Source organism: Myotis lucifugus, unplaced genomic scaffold, assembly GCF_000147115.1.
Source record: "Myotis lucifugus unplaced genomic scaffold, Myoluc2.0 scaffold_97, whole genome shotgun sequence".
NCBI classification, from domain to species: Eukaryota; Metazoa; Chordata; class Mammalia; order Chiroptera; family Vespertilionidae; genus Myotis; species Myotis lucifugus.
This window is the reverse complement of record NW_005871145.1, coordinates 3535121-3555922: the sequence shown is the minus strand read 5'-3', so window position 1 is coordinate 3555922 and position 20802 is coordinate 3535121. Positions and strand designations below refer to the sequence as shown.

Genomic DNA, 20802 nt, shown 5'->3' with positions numbered 1-20802 from the left:
TTCTGTAGCCAATTCAGGGTTCACTTTGAGCTTACTAATTAATTACTCTATTGCAAAGAATCTTGTGATTAGAAAAATTTCTCTAGTCACATGATTTCACCAATTTTAGAGTAAAATATTTAATTAAGGAAACAAGAAATAATCACTTGGGTTGTTTTTTGGTGGGTATTTTTTTTAACTTTTGAATAAAAAACTATCAAAGTAAAATAACAGACTCTGTTAGGATTTGTATGACTTTTTCAAGTATCCTATTATTCTGTTACTTAGATTCTAGATTATGCCTCTCCATGAACCTATTTCTTTAGCCAATTATTTCCTGACTACTACCAGAAACAGAATTTTCTGCCATTGTACAAAAGCCCTGTTGTGTTTACTTCTCTTGATTTTTAAAAATGTGACTGTGCTATTGACTGTCCCAAGGTTGCTATAAAGCTAAACATTTGTGAACAGAGTATGTTTATGTGTAGTTCCAGGTATGGTACATATGTGACCTCAATTATATTTTAGCTACTTAAATTGTTAAGTTGAAGGATCTTGATAGGAAAATAATTATGTGCACAATTTCTCTAATACAGCGGTTCTCAACCTGTGGGTCGCGACCCCTTTGGCAGTCGAACGACCCTTTCACAGGGGTCACCTAAGACCATCCTGCATATCAGATATTTACATTATGATTCGTAACAATAGCAACATTACAGTTATGAAGTAGCAACGAAAATAATTTTATGGTTGGGTCAGAACATGAGGAACTGTATTTAAAGGGCCAGAAGGTTGAGAACCACTGCTAACAGATGATCTGTGATACTGAGGCTTTGTCCTTTAAGCTAACCCACAGATAGATGAAGGCAGTATCACATCATTACCCTAACTGGAAAAGGCTCATCACTCGTAGATCACAGTGGCAGATCTCAACAAGATAGTTCCCAGGATGTTAAGTGAGCAGTTCTTCAACAAAAGTGACCTGGGGAATGGGAAATTAAATAATTGCGTTTCTCTGTCTTCACAGTTGTATTCTGTACAGTGCAGTAATGCAGTATTACTTTCCATCTACACCTCTCCTCAGGAAGGACTTTGTGGTTTTCTACCTTCTGAATGGAATGTTACAGACGATATTGAGAAATCTTGGAATAGACCAGCTGTGGGCAAACTACGGCCCGCGGGCCGCCCGTTTGAAATGAATAAAACTAAAAAAAAAAAAAAGACCGTACCCTTTTATGTAATGATGTTTACTTTGAATTTATATTAGTTCACACAAACACATCCCCAGTGGGAGATGTGCAGGAGGCAGCTGATCGATGTTTCTCTCTCATCGATGTTTCTAACTCTCTATCTCTCTCCCTTCCTCTCTGTAAAAAATCAATAAAATATATTAATTAGAACAATATTCCTTAAAATGAAAAGGGAAAAACAAAAGGAAAAGAAAAATGCAAATGGGTTTTATTTGCCATCAGAACAAAGAAAAGAAAGGATATAAGGTATTTTGCTAGGCGAAATGATCCAAGGTGATAGCAGGGAAACAGAGAAAAACTGAGAAATGTATGTGAACATGTGTAGGGGAGGAAAAAATAAAAGAGACAAAAAGTTTGACACTCAAACACTCTGATGCAGCAAAGGAAAGGGGCACATGTTATTAACAAACTGCAATTCTCTTACTATAACAAGGCCATACTTTCAGTCTTTTATTCCTTTATCATTACAATTTCCTACTCCTGCTCTAAATTGACTTTTCATTTTTTAGCAGGTGACACTGAAATCAAGCATCCTTTTCACTGGAACCCACCCTTCTGTCCAAGACACTCTGCTCACAGGGAGATATTCTCCAATATTTTATTTCACATAGTTCATCATTAAAGGATGGTTGCTTTCACCCTGATCGGTTTGGCTCAGTGGATAGAGTTCGATTCCGGTCAAGGGCATGTACCTTGGTTGCAGGCACATCCCCAGTGGGAGGTGTGCAGGAGGCAGCTGATGGATGTTTCAAACTCCCTATCCCTCTCCCTTCCTCTCTGTAAAAAATCAATAAAATATATATATTTTTTAAAAGGATGGTTGCTTTCATGCCGCATAACCTGACATAACAGCAATCTGCTCACTAAAGTGCACCCCAGCCAGCAAAAAGCTTGGCACCTCCACTTTCCCTCTTTGGAAACAGAGGAGGAGTTTATTAATTGTTGCTATTAAAAAGTCAGGCGGCTTCTCAGTTGAGGGGGCTTTCAGCCTGTCAGCCTCCAGCAGCAGGACAGCGCCTTGTGGATGAATTAGGCAGGATGCAATGGGTACAGGAGAAGGTACTGCAATGTCTAGTGCCTCCCCCTGGTGGAGCCAAATGGTAGGGCACGCAGGAGATACTTGCTTACACATAAACATCAACACGTTTTGCTTGAACTAATGGAATGGTGGTAACCAACACAAAATTGGAATTAAGTAGGAAACATAAATGTGTAAAGTCAGCCCCGTGAAGACTAAGTTACAAAGAAAGTCCAGGCCTTGAATAAAGGGATAACTACTCAACTCCTGCTTATTGTTATTTCAGGGAGTGCAAGCCAGATCCTTCCATATTTTCCAACAGAATCCAGAAATCTGTATTTATGTGGGGAAAAACTATTTATGAAGGCCAAACAAACATACCTGAAGGTTGTTTTGCACTCTCTGGGCTAACATAACAGGCCCACACACCAAAGCCAAATTTGTGCACATGGAAATGTTTTCAGGAATACTACTCCCAAGAAGAATGTACTGGATTCTCCCTCTACCCATAAAGATATAACAAGCCCAAGAGGATGAAGGGAAGCTCCCTGCACAGCTCTACTGGGCTAAGACTAATTATAGTAAGCAAAATATATTATGCAAACAAAACTCCATACACCTGATGTTACTGTCTTAGCAAAATCTCCAACGCACCCTTTAGAGCACTACTCTGAATAAATGCAGTAGAGGGCGATCTGAAGGGGAAGAATGATTACATGAGAAACTACTCCCATGTATTTGCAGCACACATATGCATCCCACTGTTGTCCCTGTAGCACTCCAACACTCTGCGCTGACAGAAGCGATTACATCTTTTCCAGTTCTCAGTGCATATACAGAGCACACAGCCTGTTCTACACCATTTTGTCTCAGAGAGAGGGATGATGGGGGGATAATTTACATCAGCCTAACTGGCACTAATTTGACCTGCAGTGGGAGAAGGGCCGCCTGTCAAGCATACTGCCCTGGAGGACCTAGAGGTGCGCATCCTCCCCAGCTTGCAAACAATTCCTAAGACAAATAGTATAGGAAACAAGAAACTCTTTATGCACTTACTAGTATGCCTGCTCTTAACCATCAAAATAGTCTTTCAAGAGCCAATACTTTGGCTCAGTGGATAGAGCATATGCCTGCGGGCCAAAGGGCCCTGGGTTCGATTTCAGCCAAGGGCACACCGTACTTTGGTTGCAGGCTCCTCCCTGGCCTGAGCCCTGGTTAGAGTGCATGCAGGAGTAAACTAATCTATGTGTTTCTCTCACATCAATGTTTTTCTCTGTCTCTCCCTCTCTCTCCCACTCTCTCTCAAAGATCAATGGAAAAATATCCTCAGGTGAGGCCAATACTTAGGACATCTTGTCCAAAGTAGAGGGAGAGGAGACCCCTACCTAGTTCTTCTGGGCCCTCATTATCATACCTTCAATTACTATCGCACCTAACTCTCTTCCAAATCACGTTCACATAAAGCAGGGATTGGTAAACCACTGCCTGTCAGCCAGATCTGGCCTGCTGCCTGTTTTTGCACTGCCCAAAAACTAAGAATGGTTTTTACATTTTTAAATAGCTAAAAAAAAAATCAAAAGTAGACTATTTCATGACATGTGAAAATTATATGAAAATAGCATGTGTCCATAAATAAAGTTTTGTTGGAACACAGCCACACTCATTCATTTATATATTGTCTATGGCTGCTTTCATGCTACAATGGCAAAGTTCAATATTGCAACAGAGACTGTATAGCCTACAAAGACTAAAATATTTACTATCTTGTCTTTCACAGAAAAACTTTGCCAACCCTTAGAGAGGATACAATAGGGATTACACAGAGTTCACAGAGGCTCAGGTTGAGCAGATGATTCCTCTCTATTCCACCCTATCCTCACTCTCATATTGCCAAAGAGAGAAATGAGTTTTCTAAATACTCCTAAAGACAAATAAATCAAATATCTAACTGTTACTGCCTTAGAGTGGGGGAAGAGATATCTGGATTCTCCCAATCATTTAACAAGACCCAGAAGACTATATGTGGCCCAGAGTCAGTAAGCAGAGAATGCCATACCTGGAACCAACTTATTATGTCTCCCTCATATAAGGCTGTTGAGAAGAAAAATACACAAACACCTCCAGGTGGCAGATATTCAGAATTACTAAAACATAAGTAAGTCCTTCTCAATCTTGAAGAGCACAGTCTTGAAAAACCCAGTGCTAGAATTTATTGCTGAGAACCTTAAAATCTTATGGGAGAAGGAAAAAAAAAAAACCCCACAGCATTAGGAATCCCAAATCTATGAAATTGTAAATACCTATAAAATTATGTTCACATCTTAAATAAATAAGAATGAATACTATATAATTAACCTTCATTTATCATTAACAATGTTCATACTCTTTGGCCCCATCAACTGTGCTTCTAAAAGTTCATCCTCTTTAGAAACACCTGCACAAGTACACAAGGTACTGCAGCATTGTTTGTGAAAGCAAAAAACAGAAACAACCCAGATCCTACCAACAGAGAATGTTTAATTATGGTGCATCCAATTGTGGGAACACAATGCCATTGTTAAAAGAATATAACAGATCTATATAGATCAACATGGAAAAATGTCCAAACAGTAACTGAAATGTGTAAATAAATGATGGACAGAAGATTTAGTATGATAGATCCCATTTTTTACAAATAAAGGAAAAAATTCTGGAATCAACACAAACTGTTAACAGTGGTTAACACTGTTGAGGACATTCATTTTATATATCACACATTTTGGTAATGTTTGGATTCTTGAATTTGTATTAATTTTGTAAGTAGAAAAAACAGGCACCTCAAATTTTCCATTTATAACCCCTTGCTCACTGTAAATGTTTCAGCCTCTTCCTTGTGCACAGTTTCAGTAACATGCCATCATGGTTGGGAGGTAGCAGGGCTTTGTTTCAAATATGCTACTAAGAGGCTTTATTTTTTTTAATTTTTTTAGCAACTCTTCATTTACATATTTAAGGCCTATCTAACTCTAACACACTCATTGACTCTCACTTTCTGGTTTTCACCACAATCCCAAGACACAAATTAATTTTAAAAATATATGGCCCTAACCGGTTTGGCTCAGTGGATAGAGCATCGGCCTGCGGACTCAAGGGTCCCGGGCTCGATTCCGGTCAAGGGCGTGTGCCTTGGTTGTGGGCACATACCCAGTGGGGAGTGTGCGGGAGGCAGCTGATCAATGTTTCTCTCTCATCGATGTTTCTCTCTATCCCTTTCCCTTCCTCTCTGTAAAAAATCAATAAAATATATTAAAATATATATAAAAGCCCTAGCCAGTTTGCCTCAGTGGATAGAGCATCAGCCTGCAGACTGAAGGGTTCCGGGTTCGATTCCAGTCAAGGGCACATGCCCAAATTGTGGGCTCGATCCCCAGTAGGGGGCGTGCAAGAAGCAGCCAATCAGTGATTCTCTCTCATCATTGATGTTTCTATCTCTCTCTCTCCCTCTCCCTTCCTCTCTGAAATCAATAAAAATATATTTTAAAAATATATATGTGAAAAAAATAAAACTGTGATGTTGGCCTAACCCTAATTTACCCCATTTAGCAGAGCCTCTTCGATCTATTCTCAATCAGCAGCCACAGTGATCCTTTTAAAATATTAGATCATGCTACTCCACTTCCAATGGCTTCCCAAAGCATTCAGAAAAAGAGGTAAAATGTAAAAATATAAGGCTGTTGAGAAGATTTTTACTTATTTTTACTTAATTTTTTTGTAAAATCTCTTAAATGGCTTAGAAGACCCTGCATAATTTGGTCTTCATTACCTCTCTAACGTCATCTCTTCCATTCCATCGTTGCTGTGTTCCAGCCAGTCTCAGGGATTTTGCATGTGTTTCTGCTCTCTGTCTAGAATGCTCTTTCCCCCGATATCAACAGTTTACTTCCTTGCTTACTTGATTGAGATCTCTACTCCAGTGTCAGCTTATCAAGACTTCCTCTGATGAGCCCCCCTTTTTATTGATCCTCACTAGAGGATATTTTTTCCATTGAAATTTTTTAGGGAGGGTGGGAAGGAGAGAGGGAAAGTGAGAGATACATCAATTGTTTGCCTCCTGCACGTGCCCTGACCAGGGCCAAGCAGAACCTGCAACCCAGGTACATGCCCTTGACCAGGAATCAAACCCATGATATTTGGTCCATGGGCTAACACACTAACCACTGAGCACACCAGCCAGGGCTGATGACCCTTTTTATTTATTTACTAGAGGCCCGATGCACAAAATTCATGCAAGAGTAGGCCTTCCTTCCCCCGGCTGCCGGCACCGGCTTCCCCCTGGCACCCGGGACCCCGGCTTCCCTTGCAGTCCCAGCTTCATCTGGAAGGTTGTCCGGAAGGACATCCAGTCTAATTGGCATATTATGCTTTTATTATAGATTTTTAAAATATTTTTTTATTGATATAGGGATTTTTTTTATTTTTATAGGGATAGGGATAGGGATAGGAACATCAATGATGTGAGAGAATCATTGATTGGCTGACTCCTGCAAGCCCCCTACTGGGGATTGAGCCCGCAACCCGGGCAAATGCCCTTAACCAGAATCAAACCTAGGACCCTTCAGTCCATAGGCCGACGCTCTATCCACTGAGCCAAACCAGCTAGGGCTGATGACCCTTCTTAATACTACAAACTTCCACTCCCAGCACTGCCTACATTTAAAAATATTTTTCTGAAAAACAAATATATATATATATATATATATATATATATATATATATATATATATTTTACCACTTGGAAGCCTAGATATTTTATTTTTTATCTTTCTCCTAGTAGAATGAGAGATTTATAGCTGTGCTTAAATCATATCTGGTACACAGTAGGTGCTTAGTAAATATTTCTGTTAACTAAATGAATAAACAAACTGATCAATCAGAGTAACTTTTTCACCAGCCCAATTCCCAAGATTGTAAGAGCCATGTTTATGGGAGGGGAAGCCCTTCTTCCTACACCTCAGCTTCCTCCTCTAAGGCCTGGGTTTACATTCCCCCAAGCTTCCCTTACCTCTCTTAAAACTAGCTGCTTAAATTCCACCATCAGCTTTGTCTTCTTTTTGATTTCTCAATACTTTGTTCTCTCTTTTCACTGCAGGAACAAGTCATGATTTATCCATACCACAAAGGATTCTTCCCTATTCTTTGTCCTCTAATACCAAACTTCTGAGTAAGAACTCAAAAGTTAGGAAGGGTTTATTGTAACTTGAATACCAAAGACAATAATTCTAATTTTTTAGGGGCATAATTAGAGGAAAAGCAAAACTCTCTCTTAATATAAGAATTCTGCCCCTCACCCCTGTCAAAAAATAAAACCCAAATCATCTAAAAACTCAAAAAGATTTATTCTAATAAATCATGGACCCCAAAACAAAAATAGATGAGCACCCTCTTTTTCAAACCCAAAACACCCTACTTCTAAGCAAATTCAGTGAAAGCCTTCCACAGAAACTACAAGAAACATAATGCACCAATGGGAAATAGAACCTTCACACTTAATTTGGTTTATTCAAATCTAATTTGGACTTTATCAAGACCAAGTATACCATCATTGAGACTGCAGAGAGTCTTTAAGGAGAAAAGCACAACAGCAGCACTGATTAGCAGACATATCAGTATCACTGAAAGGTCAAGCCAAAGACCAACAAAATAGTCTCAAGAGGAAGCTGTATATGAGGCCGGTGAACTGAGTCGTCTGTCAGTGGGAGCCAATGTGAAGGACAGATAACCAAGTGCATAAGACTTATTACAGGCTTCAGGACAACCAATATACAAGTTAAAATATGGCACAACAGTGAAACAAAGGAGTAAGTTCTCAGTCTTCTGAGCTCAAGTTATAAAAGGTGTCTTCTATGTACTCTAGGCCAGCGGTCACCAACCAGTGGTCTGGGGACCAATGGTGGTCCATGAGGTCCGAAAGGTTGGCAACTACTGCTCTAGGCAATGCCACTCCATTTATTCAACACATACTTATTGAGCCAACAACGCTCTGTAAGACTAAAGGGATATATGTATAATATAGTGAAGTTATTTTTTCTTTTTTACTAAAAAGGACAAAAAGGATTTACACTACATACTGGATCACAGGGGATGTCATTTCAATCCCATTTGTTCAATTCAACTACCATTTAATGAGCACCTACTACATGCCAGGTATTGTTCTAGGTACAACAGGGATACAGACAGAGTCACTGCCTTCAGAGAGCTCACTGGCGGAAAGGGAAACAAATACTTTCTGCCACAGGTGCAATTTCATATCTAGTACACAAGCAGCGAAGAAGAGGAAGTGATTATTTGGACAGTCAAGGAAGGTTTCCCAAAGGAAAGGGTGAACAGTTGTGCTAAATTTTGAATAATAAATTATGTATACTCCCCATCCAAAGAAATTGGGAGGGTTTTAGATAAATAAACCCTTTAAACCAGTTAAGCCAGTGGCACAGAAAAAGTACTCAAGTTGGTCCTAGTCAGTTCGGCTCAGTGAATAGAGCATCGACCCTTGGACTGAAGGGTCCTGGGTTCAATTCTGGTCAAGGACATGTACCTTGGTTGCAGGCTCAATTCCTGGCCCTGGTCAGGGCTGTGTCTCTCCCTCTCCTTTCCACTCTCTCTAAAAACCAACGGGAAGCCCTTGCTGGTTTGGCTCAGTGGATAGAGCATCAGCCTACCAACTGAAGGATCCCGGTTTCGATTCCAGTCAAGGGCACATTCCTGGGTTGCAAGCTCGATCCCCAATGGAGGATGTGCAAGAGGCAGCTCATCAATGGTTCTCTCTCATCATTGATGTTTTCTCTCTCTCTCTCTCTCTCTCTCCCTCTCCCCTCCTCTCTGAAATCAATAAAAATATATTTTTTAAAATAAAATAAAAACCAATGGGAAAATATCTTCGGGTGAGATTAACAACAACAAAAATATTCAAGTTGGATCCTACTCTGTATTATAATCAAGCTATGAAAACTGATACCTTCCTCATTTCTAGATTCCCTTTGCCTCTGTGAACCTACAACTAGCCCTGCAGACATATCCATTTATTTCTATCAATGATGTTTCTGCTAAAAGTTCCCTGGAGCATCCCCATGTAAGCAGAGCTGAAGGATCAAACAAGTTAGAGGGCCTATGAAGCTTCAAGAGGCTTCAGATTGCTCCAAATTCCAAAGCAATTCCCTTACAAAAGTCTAAAACAAACAAACAAACAAACAAACACAAAACACCCTTAGAAATCTAATGAGGGCTTCCAATTCTAAGCTTCGATGTTTTAGGCCAAGTTTTATGCTATAACCAATGTTCTCCCCAATCTTCATTGATCATAAGGGAAAAGTAAAAATCAAAGACAACAGTTCTCAGAACACACTCAATCTTACTAAATACTTCAGACCTAACGCCTTACCTATCTAGAAAAAGAATGGAGAAACAATTTATTTGGGGAAGATTTAGTCCAATTTTGATCTTTCACTTGTTGGGATTTAATAGTGAACCTCCCTAACTGGGATCACTGACAAGCATGTCAACCTCACGGCTGGCAGGCCACATGCCTCGTAGGTCTATGCAACATAGACCATCTGGTACACTATAATACACACTGCTGCTTAATACTCTCACTATTTGTAACACTATTAATTCTATCAGAAGCACCAAGGATCAAAACATGCCTCTTTAGTCTCTCCCCCACTGCAAGGCCAAAGAAGAAACCCTCTCCCTTCAGTAGCCGGTGTACACCTTTCCCCGCCCCCCTACCATTCCAGACTAGTGGCAGCAGCAGCCCAACACTGACACCTGCTGGGGAAATCCAAGCAAGGGCTTGTACTGTACTGTGATCATCAGCTCAAAAATGTCACCGCCCTTTAGAAGTAGTAGTAGAAGATTGCGGAAACCGGTTTGGCTCAGTGGATAGAGCGTCGGCCTGCGGACTGAAAGGTCCCAGGTTCGATACCGGTCAAGGGCATGTACCTGGGTTGCGGGCACATCCCCCGTGGGAGATGTGCAGGAGGCAGCTGATCGATGGTTCTCTCTCATCGATGTTTCTAACTCTCTCTCTCCCTTCCTCTCTGTAAAAAATCAATAAAATATATTAAAAAAAAAAAAAAAGAAGTAGTAGAAGATGTCTTAGTGACTTATACTAGAATGTAGCCATTCAATTCATGAGGAAGTGATGGCCCTTCTTTAAAGGGTGTGCACTTATAAATTTTAAAATATACCTCATTTTTTAGAATGTCAGCATTCATGGTATACCTCATCCTCGCTCATCTAAAAGTGACTCCTTACATAATATAACTTACTGTATTAATATACAATTTTACAATAACCATGCATTTGTTATATATTTTAAATTTTTTAAAGCATATATGTAAAATTGTTTACAAGATGACAAAGGACTTCATTTTCTACAATATACATTTTTTAATGCTATAACTTTGTTTAAACCACACACATAGTACTTTTTCTCTACAAAAATTTTTGGTAGATCCTTAATAGTTTCTGGATTTTTATTTTATTTTTTAAATCCTCACCCGAGGATATGTTTTTATTGATTGTAGAGAGAGAAACATCGATCATTTGCCTCCTGCATATGCCCTACCTACAGATCAGGCCAGTGACCTAGGTATGTGCCCTGACTGGAAATCGAACCCACAACCTTTTGGGTGTACAGGATGACACTCCAACCAATTGAGCCATCCAGCCAGGGCAGTTTCTGGATTTTATTTACTTATTTAAATGGTTTTTTAATTGATTTTTTAGAGAGAGAGAGAGAAGGAGAGAGAGATAGAAATATCCCTGAGAAGCAATCATCAATCAGCTACCTCCTGTACACCCACATGTGCCCTGACTAGGAATCAAATCGTTGACCTCTTGGTGCCTGGGACAATGCTTAACCAACTGAGTGACATGGGTTGGGCCAGTTTCTGAATTTTAAATTGGCTAACTTTATTAAGAAGTAATCATGCCTTGGCCGATTTGGTTCAGAGGATAGAGCACTGGCCTGTGGACTGAAGGGTCCCAGGTTCGGTTCTGGTCAAGGGCATGTACCTTGGTTGCAGGCACACATAGTACTTTTTCTGTGTGTGCAGGAGGCAGCTGATCGATGTTTCTAACTCTCTATCCCTCTCCCTTCCTCTCTGTAAAAAAATCAATAAAAAATATTTTTAAAAAAAGAAGTAATCAATATTTTAGTCACATGTGGCTAATTACATTTAAATTAAAATTTAAAAATTTAAATGTAGATCCTCAGATAACATTAGCTGCATTTCAAACTTTTTGAATGCCTTCTGTATGTCAGGAACTGTGCTTGCTACCTTCTCAGCTCTCCTGACAAAGAGGAAGAACAGGATCCACAGTTGGCTAGTGGCTACTGTCCTGAACAGCACAAATACAGAACATCTCATCATTGTAGAAAGTTTTCTTGAACAGCATTTCTTGCAGTGGTTCTCAACCTTCCTAATGCCACGACCCTTTAATACAGTTCCTCATGTTGTGGTGACCCCCAATTTCATTGTTACAAATTGAACATAATTAAAGCATAGTGATTAATCACAAAACAATATGTAATTATATATGTGTTTTCCGATGGTCTTAGGCGACCCCTGTGAAAGGGTCGCAACCCACAGGTTGAGAACCGCTGCAAGAAACACGTTGGATTATTTTCAGACAAATTATATAACATCTAGGTGGGGGATTGGATAGGGGACAAAAATGAAAGAAGTCTGGCAAATTTTAATGTTTTGAAATCATGTTTACTATACTTTTCATTTTTATATGTTTAAAGATTTTCATAATAAAAAAGTTAAAAGAAAGGAAAAATAGCCCTAACCAGTTTGGTTCAGTGGATAAAGCGTCAGCTGCGGACTGAAAGGTCCCAGGTTCGATTCTGGCCAAGGGCATGTGCCTTGGTTGCAGGAATATCCCCAGTGGGAGGTGTGCAGGAGGCAGCTGATCGATGTTTCTAACTCTCTATCCCTCTCCTTTCCTCTCTGTGAAAAATCAATAAAATATATTTTTAAAATAAAATAAAAATTTTTTGAAAGGAAAAATAAATAAAAAATGGCTTGCCTAAAGAGGAGATTGTCCCATTAGGAATATATCATGGAGGGCAGCTTGGAAAAATCTTCAGTCATCAAACCAGAGTTCAAATCCCTACTCAGTGACCTATTATGGGACCTTTAACAAGACACTGGACTTCCCTGAGCCTCACTTTGTTCAACTGTAAGACGGGAAATTTAATACCTGCCTTGCACAAAGTTGCTGTGAGAAATAGAAATAATTCATGCAAAGCAAGAACACACTACCTAACACATAGTAGGCCCTCAGTAACTGATATCTCTATTATCAAACAGCAGAGTTTACTTTAAACCATGTAGGTATTTCTCAGAATAACAATGAAGAGGTCCTGTTGGAAGAGGATGGACAAAGGCTGAGCAGAAGCCCACTACTGCTATGGAAACAGACACCGGTAGGCTTTTAATGCAGTAAATCAGTGGTTCTCAACCTGTGGGTTGCGACCCCTTTGGGGGTCGAACGACCCTTTCACTGGGGTCGCCTAAGACCATCAGAAAACACATATATAATTACATATTGTTTTGTGATTAATCACTATGCTTTAATTATGTTCAATTTGTAACAATGAAATTGGGGGTCACCACAACTTGAGGAACTGTATTAAAGGGTCACGGCATTAGGAAGGTTGAGAACCACTGCAGTAAATGAAGACAATCCTTTTGTGGCTACCTTTAATAAACTTTTTGAATACCTTCTATATGTCAGGAACTGTGCTTGCTACCTTCTCAGCTCTCCTGACAAAGAGGATGAACAGAATCCAAGACTCGAGATGTAAGGTAAAATATTCCAAAGCCAGATTTTTGGAAATGTTAATCCAGAATTGGCCTCAATCACCTGGGTATAGCAATAACCGCTATTTTTTTATCTTTTATGTCCAACCAAGTTCCCCTGTTCCCCTTAGGAACCACCTACTGTCTTGCATACATCATGCCCTTCCTCCCCTAGTATGAACTGTTCCCCTAAAATAAAAGTTCTCTCTCTCTCTCTAAATCCTACCCATCTTTCAAGACATGATTTTGTAATGCTTTCTTTGATTCTTCCCTTTTTCTGAAATTATACTACATTTAATCTCAGAAACTTACAATAAAGCATTCGGTTCCCTACATTTTTTATATACTTTCATGGAAATAAGGCTTGCCTCTACAATAACAATGTATATTCCCAGTGGGCAAAAACCAGGTATTTGCTCCTTTTGGGTTCCCCACAGTGCCTAGCACAGTTTTGGAACAATTGTAACCATTCAACAAGTCCTTATTAACTGGGTAACTCTCTAAAGCATCCTCCCAAAATAACAAGTACATTATGTGCACAATCCATATTCCTTCCCTTGCTAGAACCTTATGTCAGAGAAATTTCAGTGGCTTAAACAGAGGATATAATGCAGAACAACATGCTGCTTGGATCCAAAAGGCAGAGTCTGGGAGTTGGTGATTACACTAGATTTGACCTTTACAGAATTGCAGAAAGAAGACCCTAATAAATCAAGATAGATGCACACACAGCCACACCTTGAACATGTGGTGGGCTATTTACTATACCCACTCAGTTTCTTCCATGAAACAGTTGCCTGAGATGCCGATCTGAGTATGGAGAGGCCTTCCTTCTATGAATTATTCTTCTTCCCCACCCCGAGGTAAATGTCCATCTGGAAGATCTACTCAAAAAATCTTAACTAAGCAACTAACTTGCTGTCCAAAAAATATATTTATCTCAAAAAATATGAACTATCTTCAACATATATATTATTTTCCTTTCTGTCAAGCTGCATTGCTCCAAAAGATCAGATTTAAGAGCTGAACACAAAGCAACACAAGAAGACCCAATACACTAATCTGCCCCAAGCAGGGTTTTCTTTTACTACTAATTTCTAAACATACTGGGACATTTTCTTGTTTCATAGCCCTGAATATACAATCCTTCAAGAAGTTAAAAGAAGCCAGGCAGAGGACGTCAATGGTTCTATCTCCTCTTCAACTCCTCATGCCCCTCTAACCTAATCTACACTCTCCTTTAAGGTTAAAGGTCACAAGAGCTTAACCAGAAAAGGAGCTGGTAGAGCCAACTGACTCATATTGCTAGGCCCTATCTTCTCTCCGCCACAAGAGCGTTATTTTCCAAGAAGATGCAATGGAAGTAGGGAGAGCCAAACCAAATGCATGGGTCTCAGACGCTCCAGATGCAGCCACAACATCTGTAGGACTAAAGAAAGAGATATAAGGAGAAGAGTAAGGGATGTAAGAGAGAACAGAAAGCGCCTGCTTACCTCCTGAGTGAATCTTCCTCAGAACTTTCGTCAGGCATATCCTGATGTAAGGCCTCCTGTGATACAGTTCCAGTTCTGCTGGACTGGGTGTAAATTCTTTCCCAGTGGCCTGTCTCCTGGTTGAAGGCCACCCCCACAGTCCTCTCCTCCTGCGGACTAGCAGAGCTGCTCAACTCCAGCCTGCTGGAGCTGGGCGTATGGCCCTCAGTCCTCTCAAGAGGTGGTAACTGGCTGCCACTCGATGGCATGCCCTCAAAGGTACTGGAGACCTGCCAGGAGGAGCTGGCCTCGCCAGAGGAGTAGCTAGGTGTGGTTCTTTCCCAACGCAGGGTATCGTTGTTAAAGGTTAGCAGATTGTGGCAAGCACGACAGTGATTCAGGTGACCACGGGACAGGTTAGAGTTGTTCTCACTGCTGTGTGGGGTGGGCTGGTGGGAGGGGCCTGGCCTCTCAGATTCAATGTTATTATTGAGCATTTCCTGGGCCTGTTGGGTCTGGGGGGGTTCCCCATTCAGGCTCTGGTCCAGCTCCTGAAGCCGGTCATACTCCAAAAAGAAGCGTCTCAGGTCACATGGAAGCTCATGGCGAATGCTGCCTGAGTTGTTTTGGCTGGAGCCATTGCCTCCATCTGACTCAGTTGCCAACCCTGAAGCTGGAAAACCCCTCCCTTCTGTGGCTGAAGTGTACACAGATGCTTGAGAGCCACCTTCCTGCTGCCTCAGCACAGACAGCAAAGTCACCGAAGAGGCACTGGTCCTGGGCGGGGGCATGGATTCCGCCTCAGAGCGGGAGTTCAGACTGAGCACTGTCCGGGTCCATTCAGATCCTGTCAGTCCGGGAGCTATTTCTCGGTGATACCTAGAAGGGTGGCTAGACAAAGGGCCTCCCAAAGAGCGACGGGTGGGACCCAGACTGAGGTTGCGGAGCGTGTTGCCGGCAGTGCTGCTCTGGACTGTACTGAAGGCAGACGGCCGGTTCAGGAGGCCCTGGTCCTGCTGCGTTGATGAGGCCTGCTCCGGGGGATGGAAGGGCTCGGTCTGTACAAAAGAAAAGGAAGGGGTAGTAGCCCTGGCAGAAGCAGGGGGAACACTGTCCTGGTGTGGCAAGAGGGAAGGAACTCGAGTGCCAGAGCAGCGGCTGCAAAGGCACAGGATCCCAAGGTGCTGGCAGCACTCAGCTGTGGGGTAACTGACCCGCTGTCGGAGCCTGATGTAAGCGGAAGTCCTGGGGCGCTCCATGGAGGGCTGAGGGGGAGGCGGTGGGGGTGAGGGGGTAGCAGACTCTTGCACTGTGCTTTGCTCTCCCACCTGGATGCCAGAGGAGCGAGAGGACAGCATGTGCAGGAAATTGTGGAGGAGAGGCGTCCGGCGAACTGGCTGTGATTGCAGCAGGGCACGTTGTCGGTAGTGAGATATTTCTGTTCCATCTATGGGGATCTCTGGTTCATCATCACCCTGCAGTGTGGACCAAGGTGGGACGGAGGCAGAGCAAGACAGTTAGGTAGAACCTTTAGGTAAACCAAGAAAAGCTACTGATAATTATCCAAGAAAAACTTTCACAGACAAGCAACAACTCCACCTCTGAAGTGCTGAGAACTGGCTTCAGATTCAGAATCATCATATGGTATTAAATTATTCCCTTTCAATTAACAACATTTCTGAATGAGTACAGCTGGCAAACCAATTCTCTTAAAAAAGACATCTTCATAACACAGAGGCAGTGAGGGGAAGCAAAATGTTAACCAGCCAGAGGCACATGAATGACAATCTATCCAACACTGCCTGGTTACTTCTAATGATGGAATCACTCGGGTTTCGGAATTGACTCCCCTATCATGATTATGGCTATAACTTTGAATACAGTCTGAAGCTAGTTTTGAATACTGACTGGAGAGAAACACTCGGGCATTGAAAATTAAAGTCTAATACAATCAGAATTACAACACTAGTTTAAAAAATAAGCCACAATTTAGATGGAGTTGGAAATGCTGACTAACTTACCTGCTGATTAGAGGGGTTAACAATTGCTGTGAGTAAGTAGTGTCCAAGAGGATCAAATCTCACCAGACTGAAAACAGAAGAAGAGACAAAGACATGCATAGAGATTATGCTAACTTAGAAGAGGAAACGTGTACAAATTTATAGCAATCAATACTGTAATGTCAGATTACTTCACCCTAGAGATTTTCAAAACTTTCAAAGAAATTACAATAGTCAAGTTCAATACTTCTTGTTCTCCTTATACTTGCCAAAATATGGGAATCTGTATCACAAAAATAATTTCAAAAAATACCTAGACTTCATTCCAGGAAGCAACTACATTAAGCACACATTTGCTCATATCTATGAGCTCATCATAATAGCAAAGCATAGAATGCTCCCAAACTCTGCCACAAGTTCAGTTCCTCCCTTATATGGTAGCTACACTGGCAAGAAGCATGAGTTCTGGTGACAATGAACAGTTTCAGCATCAAGTAACTAGCGGAGTCTATAAGTTAGACTAGACTAGCTTATATCCAATCCTAATGCCAAGAGAGCCAAAGGAAAACGGCATCAGCTTTAATTCAGACAATGTGTGTTTTGATCTTGAGGGCTAAATAAATATCAACTGGCATATTTGATGCATACTTACATCTCCCTCTTGCAGTTTGATAAACACAGATAACTAGGGATGAACAATTATCCCTCAAGCTACCCACAACCTGAATACCTTTCAGATCTCTCACAAAAAGGGGCTCTTCCAAACCCAAATAGCTTTGAACCTAAAAAAGATTCTAATGACCCCAGTTTTCAAAACCAGAAGATAGGCCAATAATGAACAGTTGAAATGAACAAAATTAACTACTTCCCAGCTGACTGGCCAGCTGCTGAAAGGGTAGGAGGAGCACCCTGGCCGGTGTGCTCAGTTGGTTGGGCATGAACCTGTGCACTGAAAGGATGCCGGCTGGATTCCCAGTTAGGCACATGCCCAGGTTATAGGCTCTATCCCCGATAGCAGGCATGCAAGAGGCAGCAATTGATGTTTCTCTCTCTTCCTCTCTCTAAAAATCAATAAAAATTCTTAAAAAAAAAAAAAAAAGGCAGAAGGAGCTGTAGGGATAACAATCTGTCTCCCAGGTGAAAGCCATGCTAATCTATGCCAGACATCACTGGTGGACAGAGGACTCACCGGACCCGTTCCATCTCGCTAGCTGTCTTCACCACAGCAAAGGGCTCCCTTCGGCTCCAATCCCAGAAGTGGATCTCATTGGCAGTGGCAATCAGAAGGAGCTGAGCCGTAGGGTGGAAAGCCAGAGAGGCAATGGCATTGTTGCTATCTGTGAACCAGCTTTCACTGCCACCCTATGAATGAACCAATCCCAAATATTCTCAGGTTACCAACTGCCAGCAAACTGAGATGTCAAATTCTCAAAAGGTCCACATTTAAGGTAAAATTACTATGGCGGGGCATACTTTAAATTTGTCCTCTGTAAAACGACGTAGAAAATCAGCGATCGAGCAGTGTCACCAATTTATTAGAAAAATATTACTGTCAGTTCAGTTCTCCAAGTCTTTTACAAGCCATCAGCAACGAGCATCAGTACAGCTCCTATTTCTGAAGCCTGGGAAAACTCAAGCTTGGTGCATGACATGGTGTACAACCCACTAGCCATTCAGTAGGACAAGGAACATATTGCTTTGAGGAACGTAATCAGAGTACTGTATAATCCGTGCTATAAGACAACAAAAATCCATCCTGAACACATGGTAGAGCATGGACGGATGGAAAAATAGTTAAATAGGGTATTCATCACAGAATGGAGGCTAGGCTTGCTATCATTTAAGTGGGTAAAGACTACCACTTACTTGGATGTAGTGATAAGAACCTGGTTAGTCTCTCCTCCAGAATTAAGAACCCAATGGTAAACAAGTCTCTGAATTGAGAATACCAAAGACAAGGAAATACTTACGTGTAAATCCCAAATCCTAACCTCCCCATCCAGGCAGCCAGAAGCAATAAGGCCTGAGATGGTGGGATGGAAAGTGACACACCATGGAGTACGACGGTGTCCAATCAGCGAATGAACACACTTGCCAGTCTTCACCTCCGTAATATAGATATTATGGTTCACATGGGTGGAGGCCAAGAGAGTCCTAGGAAATCAGAGTACAAAGTCAATGTGAAGATGTGGGAGGGGAACAAACTATCAGCTTTGGGTGACACAGAAAATTTATACTATTCCTTATCCCAGGACAAAAAAAAACTACACCTTGGGCATTACCAACAGCAGAAATATTCTGATCTTTAAAAGCTTCTGAATTCTCCACCCTGTCCCCAAATGACACATAACCCCTTCTGAGAATATTTTTTCTAGCTGGGAAACTATCACACCATTGGTGGCCCATACTGCACACGCAAGGGATGATTATTGAAAAACTTTCCAAGTTTTGTGCCTCAATGTTCTTTGCTTATTCCTATTATTTTTATGGTTATAACTGCTCATCTACTTTCTTTCCCTTTCTGATACACTGTCAAAGCTCTGTTCATACAATGCTTCAAAGAGCCTTTAGGGCAGCGGTTCTCAACCTGTGGGTAGCGGCCCCTTTGGCGGTCGAATGACCCTTTCACAGGGGTCGCCTAAGACCATCCTGCATATCAGATATTTACATGACGATTCATAACAGTAGCAAAATTACAGTTATGAAGTAGCAACGAAAATAATTTTATGGTTGGGGGTCACAACATGAGGAACTGTATTTAAAGGGCCAGAAGGTTGAGAACCACTGCTTTAGGGGTGGATCAAGTTAGGTCAAACACACAGAAAGCAATGCTATCACAAGTCTTAAGTAATAGATAAGTACTAGGTACCTGTCTGGGCTGAAGGCCAGTAAGAAGGTAGAGCGTGGACTATCCGGCAGTTCTACTCTCTGGGGAACAAACAGAAAAAGTTAAAAAACATTATTTATAAACTATGGCCCACTCTACCTCAAAAATACACGAACCTGTCTAGATTAGTATTCACAGAGTAAATTATCAAACTGGACATGCTGAAGCTACAAATTGAGAAAGACAAATCTAAATTAGCTTTAGGAAAAATGTCTAACTGTAAAGAAAAAAGGTACTTCTAGCCCGTAAGTTCTTCCAAATTTGTTTTACCAAATTTCCCTGCCCGGCCCTAGCTGGTTTGGTTCAGTGGATAGAGCATCGGCCTGCAGGCCGAAGGGTCCCAGGTTGATTCCAGTCAAGGGCACATGCCCAGGTTGCGGGCTTGATCCCCAGAAGGGGGCGTGCAGGAGGCAGCCCATCAATGATTCTCATCATTGATGTTTGTACCTCTCACTCTCTCTCCCTTCCTCTCTAAAATCAATAAAAAGATATATTAAAAAAAATAAAAAAACACCTACCTGCCCGGCCGGTGTAGCTCAGTAGTTGAGTGCCAACCTATGAACCAGGAGATCACAGTTTGATTCCCAGTCAGAGCACATGCCCGGGTTGTGGGCTCGGTCCCCAGTACGGGGCGGGGCATGCAGGAGGCAGTCAATCAATGATTCTCTCTCATCATTGATAGTTTCTGTATCTCCCTCACTCTTCCTTCCTCTTTGAAATCAATTAAAAATTATATTTTCTAAAAGAAACTCCCTAAGTTACATAGTATATCTCATAGTATATCTATTCTAGTACACAAAATAAATTACACCCCAACTCTATGTCATTAACCCAACTCAAGGTCCCATTCTACTGTCACCCCTGCACAAACCCAATGTCAAAAGTAACCATTTTTCTTACCTTGCCCTCCCATTTCATCCACCGGGTTTTATCTTCCACCAGCTCCTGCAGAAGCCGCTGAGCTCCAAAGGCCCGAGTGCCCCGTTCTCGCCCCCAGAGTATGCGGACAGCATTTTTCTCTGGAACAACCTTCATGGTGCTCAGCAGCCACTGTAACACCAGGCACAGGAAGAGAAGGAGCAAGCAATAGCTCCACACGCTGAAGCAGCTAAAATGAGGCCATTCAGGTCCTTGTGAGTTGTCTTCATGGAAATCTAAAGTATGAACATTAATGTCAATGAACATTAATGTCAAAGCTTCTACAGAGAAGCTTCCCATTGCAAATACGAATCTAGCCCAAAAAGGAAAGTATTCTTTTCATATTTAACTAGAGGCCGGTGCATGAAATAGGTGGGGTCCTTAGGGCTAACGGGCAATCAAGGGCTATCGGGTCTGAGCCAACCGGGCCT

At 41.6% G+C, this 20802-nt stretch overlaps 1 protein-coding gene across 18 annotated transcripts in view; it reads right to left on the bottom strand.

The window, feature by feature from the left end:
* Positions 1–20802, bottom strand: part of AMBRA1 (autophagy and beclin 1 regulator 1) — a 163077-nt gene that overhangs the window by 114851 nt on the left and 27424 nt on the right. For 14 of the 18 annotated variants that reach the window (XR_002830070.1, XR_002830067.1, XR_002830068.1 and 11 more), the window contains 6 exons: positions 20354–20607; positions 19436–19494; positions 18537–18720; positions 17756–17928; positions 16588–16654; positions 14588–16041 (listed from right to left, as the gene is read on the bottom strand). Coding sequence is in view for 14 of the 18 variants with exons in the window: in XM_023756649.1 (XP_023612417.1) it covers positions 14588–16041; positions 16588–16654; positions 17756–17928; positions 18537–18720; positions 19436–19494; positions 20354–20607 (2191 nt within the window). In the remaining 4 variants the exon portion in view is untranslated. Of the gene's footprint in view, positions 1–14587; positions 16042–16587; positions 16655–17755; positions 17929–18536; positions 18721–19435; positions 19495–20353; positions 20608–20802 lie in introns of those variants that run through there. The other 4 variants (XM_014458596.2, XM_023756643.1, XM_023756641.1 and 1 more) reach the window with 3 other exon arrangements.